Raw genomic sequence first — 5787 nt, forward strand, 5'->3', positions numbered from 1 at the left:
TTCATGGCACATTGAGTAACCATCTTCGACTATATCAGGTTGACCAGGGACTGGAACCGGACGTGGCAATGCCTAAGGCGATTGTGGCATACAATCATTCTGTACATACAGAATTACGGGGTTTTCACCATTTGAGGTCCTCTTTGGGCTTCGAGGACATTCAAGGACAAATTTGCAAATGTTTCACTTTGGCATTCGACCTAATATTTATAATAATATTATATTTAGATTTAATATTTTCAATTACGAATGTGTTTTTTTTTATAATCTTCTGAGAACAATAAATTAACTCCTCCATTCCCTGATAATTTAAATATTGGAAAAAATACATTTAAATTATACACTGTTTGATAAGCAGAGGTACATTTAATAAGCAAACCGTCCGTTGTCCGTTGGCCTTGTGTCCTATTTTTCTCTAGGTTTCATTGGTTTTTTAGATTTGACAGAAACCTTTTATATGTTAAATAGGTAAATTTTATAGGTAAACTTTCAAGTTTATGATCGTTGGAGCTTGAGATTACTGTTCAAGATGTACCCTTACGTCGAGAAACATGTCCCTTAGAGAAAAAAATAAAAAAAGTTTTGTGATCATGGTGCCAAAAGCCTATAAAAAAATTATTTTGTATATAGATTGAGAAACACATTGTGTTTTTCAAAAGGGTTAAAAGGGTATCTTTGAATATAATAAATCAAAATTTATTAATTTACACTGTTTTATTCTTAGATACATAACATATAATTAAAATAAAACTCTTAGTCTACTGCATTGTCACTTATACAACTAACCTAACTAGACACTTAAGGTATTTGTGTCACGAGTACTTAAAAATACAATTAAATATATATTATTTCGTATTGATAAATTTATTTGTATTATTAAACTTGTAAGATTGTAAGTCTGTTGTGAGATCTTAACAGGCATCGAGACTTTTAAGAAATACTCATAAGGACCATGTCGTTCGATAAATTACTTCCTCTGTCACATTAATTCTATACTTTTTTTTTATCTTCGCAGAAGCTTCTCCTTTGGTTTGATCCATTTTTGGATCAAATAATATATTTTGCGTCTAGGTCACTCAAAAAGTTATTATTGTATTTGATGTGATGAGATCTAGTAATTGGAAACACTATGTATTAATTGATATACTATAATATTAATTTTATATACGTCTGTATTCAATATAAAAGAAAGTCGTCGCATGTGTTCATTATTTGGATGAGTGACCACTTATACCAGGATATTACAATTCGCTTGATCTCCCCTCCCGAATATCTTCACTGTGAATATCGTTGCGGCATCTTATGACGACAACACATGGCCAAAGATCTCCACGGCCTGTAGCGCCAATAGAAAATAAATGAATAAAAGTATAAATAAATAAATTGTTTATTTTCCTTTTTTTTTATTCTGAAGCAAAGAATAAAACAAAAATAACAATATTTTTTATAAAAAATTTAGATCTTAAAACAGAAAAAAATTAAAATTGTGATATTATTTACTTTGATTTTGTTTTTCATTTTACAGAGTGATACTAATTATAAATGGTTAAAATAGTATGTTTGCAATATATACTCAATAAACTTATGCAATTTTAAAGCTAAGTTAGAAAGAGTTTTCTGTCGCAACAAAATTGAGACAGTGTAACAATGTAGCAGTCGCGTATCTACACGAGACTTAAAAATTATCAATAAGTGTAAAAATACTGAAAATACAATAGTGTATGAGAAAAAAAAGTTTCCCTTCGAAAACCCATTATATTTGATATGGTGTTCACTTTGAAGATGTTTACATGTGATTGTTAACGAGATATTGCCTTTAATACCCCTCAATGTACTATCAACTATCACAATCGATCAGTTATATGTAGTGTACGATATTTGTTTTCAAGGATCAACTTTAGTTTTGCTCTTTCTCTCCATTCGACCTATCGTCTTTCCTGCCGTTTCGTAGAGCAGCCAGATGAGAAGAATACCACCTAAGAGGCAAACCAAACTGTAAAACCAGAAGTTGATGTGAATCCCGTACCTCTCGTTCACCGAGGAGTAAAGTTTGAGCACTATGAAGCACAAGAGCGCCGAAAATCCTTGCGTGAATCCGGCAGCAACTCCTCTAGTACTGGCTCCAAACATTTCAGATTGCAGGGTTTGTAAAAGAGGTCCTAAACCTATGCCACAAAAAAAACAGTACATAGTTCGGCTGATGTAGAGTATCCAGGTGTAGTCAGAGGCGTCAATGGATGTTTTTTCATGGATGTAGTAATAACCACCAGTGAGGAAGTTAGCTAAGAAACAACCGAAGCATGACAGCAAGAGAAGTGGCTTGCGTCCAATCGAGTCAGATGTGAAAGCTGCCACGAATGCGAATAGAGTGAGCAGAACAGCTTGCAGAATTGACATTATCTCAGCAGAAAGGAAGGATTCACTCTTGGAAAAAGTGTCCAAGGCGTAGTTGATTATAACTGACAGACCACCAAGATATTTAGTTATACAGACGATCTGCACAATTATGAACGCCTTTCTCTCGATCCTGTCGGTGAAGAGTATCTTCCAGGAACCTTCCGTTGACATTTCTTCCCTTATTGCATTCTTCATTTCTTGGAGTTCTTCCTCGACGTCGCCATCTCTAAAATATTTAAGAACGTTTCTCGCCTCATCTTCTCGTTCAGCCATCAGAAGGTAGTAAGGAGTCTCCGGCATGAACATCCATACTATTGTAAAAATTATTGGTAGTGGTAGGCAGACATAAACAAAAATGTCATAGCTAACGTAGGGTCCGAAACTAAAAACGTATAGAGTTCCCAAGTACCAGGTTATCTGAAAAGTCCCTGACAAATTTCCTCGTAACTTGGGCTCGGCGATCTCTGCAGTATAGATCGGCGTGATGGTGAAGGCTATACCAGTCGCCATCCCATGGAAGATCCGGACGACGATCAGAGAGAGCATCGATTTGGACCAGAGGACTAAAATCCATCCACCGAGACAGAGTGGGCTGATGCTCATGATTACGAACTTTCGGCCGACCCTAGAACACAGATCTTGGAATTAGTCTTTGATGAGAGTCAGAAATTGCTAAATTAATCACGTAGCTGTGTATCGTTTAAGTACATCTCTCTCTCTCTCTCTCTCTCTCTCTCTCTCTCTCTCTCTCTCTCTCTCTCTCTCTCTCTCTCTCTCTCTCTCCTTCTCTCCTTCTTTCCTCCCGCTGTACTTTAGGGCAACCCTATACCAGCGGTACGTTCCAAACTTCCTAACACTTTAATATTCAATCAAGAAAGGACTCGGTCACCAAGCCTCTTGCATCACAAGAAGCAAAGTTCCCAAGTGTTCAGGCCTGCACTCAAGTTGGTCCAAATGTCTTTGAACCAAAGTGAGGTATTCAGCAATCTTTATAACAATGGGGCAATAATTTTAACAACAAAGCTAATGGGCTGCATGCAACTGGAGAGCTGTTCCCACTAAACAGGGCTCCAGTAACTTCCTACCTACATTCAAGTGGGTCTGCTATGAATACATAGAATTACTACATACATAGATCATATTATTGTTACATAGATCATATTTACATTTTTTTTTAAATTATTTATTTAATGTAATTTACAACTGTACAAAATAATACAATAGGTAAATATGTAGTATGTTTCATATACACTTGAAAATCTTGGGAAGGAATCACCCATTGGTGATACTTCAAACATTAATTTAAATTAGAAGGTCCCGTGGCCATCTTCTTTTCAGACGCCTCGGAGGATTATCAGGGATTGTTAAGGATGAAAGATTAAGAATTAATGGGTTAGGATGGCTAAGGAGTTTGGAATGAAAAGACGTATATCTGTTTTGGGTCAAATCTGCAACAAATGGGATGTTAAGGTCTTTGTGAATGAATTTATTTGTGACGTAATAAGAAGTATCAAGGATTTTGGATTGTAACGATTGGATGCGGGAAGAATTTGATGGTTTGGTGGAGCCCCAAACCTCAATTATATATGTCCAAATTGGTCTGATTATCGTAGTGTATACTAATTTTTTGTTGTGTTACCTTTACCTTAATTTCCGTACCATATATTACCGTATATTATTACACGGATGAATATTTAAACAATTATTGTTAGTTATTTTTCTCACCTGTTAGTCAAATCACCTGAGATCAAGGGACTGATAAATAAGCCGACCTCTAGGATGGCAATCAGCCATGATATATCTTCTGAAGTGAAGTTGAGTTCAGGATCCTCCGTGAGCCGGATTGTGATTGGCTCAAACCAGCTGTAGGCAGCGCCCACCACGAGTACAGAAAGTTGACCTGGAAAAAGAAAATACTACCTCAAATATTTTGATTTGACTCTTTACACTTTAGCCAAAGGTGTAGATGACCACAGATTGGTCTCTGGATGATTCACTCCAGAACATGGGTCTGTGGATGCACTTTTAAGCAGTGTAATGTTTAAATATTTTTTGGAAGACTTTCCTTTATTCTAAATTGTGATTTTATTTGTTTGTTGTAAGTCATCATTGGTCATATGCGCCATTTATACCTTATTTAATTTATTTTTTTATTATTAGTTATTTAATTTTATTATTATTATTAACCTCCTACCGTCATATCTCTTTGTTACATATCATGGGCAAAATTCTTGAGAAACTCATCTTAAAACACAAACTCATCTTAATGTCTCGTCTTCATTGCAGCGCAGAATGAACTACTCGGGAGTCTTTCTTGATGTAGAACAGGCTTTCGAGTCTGGCACCCAGGACTGCTATATAAGATCCGTAAATTCCTACCCTCTACATACTTCCTCATTATCCGTTCTTATCTCTCCCACAGATTATTTCAAGTAAATTACAACGGCGCTTATTCATCCCTATTCCGTCAGTATGCTGGTGTACCTCAGGGTATTATCCTTGGTCCTATCCTTTATACAGTTTCCACAACTGACATCCCAACCCATCCTAACACTATCCTCACCACGTATGCCGATGACACATGTCTATTGTCAGTAAACAATGATCCTTAAATTATATCCCAAACCCTCCAATCCCACTTTACCACCCTTGAAGAATTGTGCCGAAACTGGAGGATTAAAATTAATTCCAATAAATCCCACCAAATCACATTTACCCTTCGTCGTAAACCCATGACTTCTTGCCCTACAGTATCCTTTAATAATACCCCACTTATTCCTGTCGAACAGATCCGTTACTTAGGACTACAACTCGACAAACGACTGACATGGAATCCTCATACAAGACTAAAAGACAAGAAACTGCTCGTCGATTCCGATTATTACAAAATTTACTAGACAAACGGTCTAAATTGCCTATCCATTACAAAGGACTGATCTACATGACTATTATAAGGCCTATCTACATACGGAGTTGAGCTTTGGGGTTCCACTAAACCATCAAATTCCTCCCGAATCCAATCCTTACAGTCCAAAATCCATCGTAAAATCCTTAATGCTTCTTACTTTGTCACAAATCATGTCATCCCTCAGGACCTCAATGTTCCATATGTTGCCGATTTGGCCAGAACCAGATACCATTTCCTTCCATGATAAACTTCTCAACCACCAAATCCACTTGTTTCTATCCTGGCTTCTCCTTCATTACCTAATAATCCTCCTAGGCGTCTGAAAAGAAGATGGCCTCGAGATCTTCTCCTCTAGAAATGTTATTGAAGTTCTATCGGTGGGTAGATTCTCCACATGTTTTTATCATATCACTATGTTACCTACAGCAAATTTACTTGTTGTATATATGTGTATACAGTTGTAAATATCAATAAATAAATTA

At 36.3% G+C, this 5787-nt stretch overlaps 1 protein-coding gene across 1 annotated transcript in view; it reads right to left on the bottom strand.

The window, feature by feature from the left end:
- Positions 1-720: 720 nt before the first annotated feature.
- LOC106691876 (facilitated trehalose transporter Tret1) overlaps positions 721-5787 on the bottom strand; it is a 9084-nt gene continuing 4017 nt past the window's right edge. Inside the window, exons 2-3 of the mRNA XM_014437779.2 lie at positions 4123-4297; positions 721-3022 (exon numbers count right to left, since the gene is read on the bottom strand). Of these exons, the coding sequence (XP_014293265.1) occupies positions 1885-3022; positions 4123-4297 (1313 nt within the window). The 3' untranslated portion in view covers positions 721-1884. The remainder of the gene's footprint in view (positions 3023-4122; positions 4298-5787) is intronic.

Source organism: Halyomorpha halys, unplaced genomic scaffold (genome assembly GCF_000696795.3).
Source record: "Halyomorpha halys isolate HHAL.00 unplaced genomic scaffold, Hhal_1.1 Scaffold4097.1, whole genome shotgun sequence".
Lineage (NCBI taxonomy): Eukaryota > Metazoa > Arthropoda > Insecta > Hemiptera > Pentatomidae > Halyomorpha > Halyomorpha halys.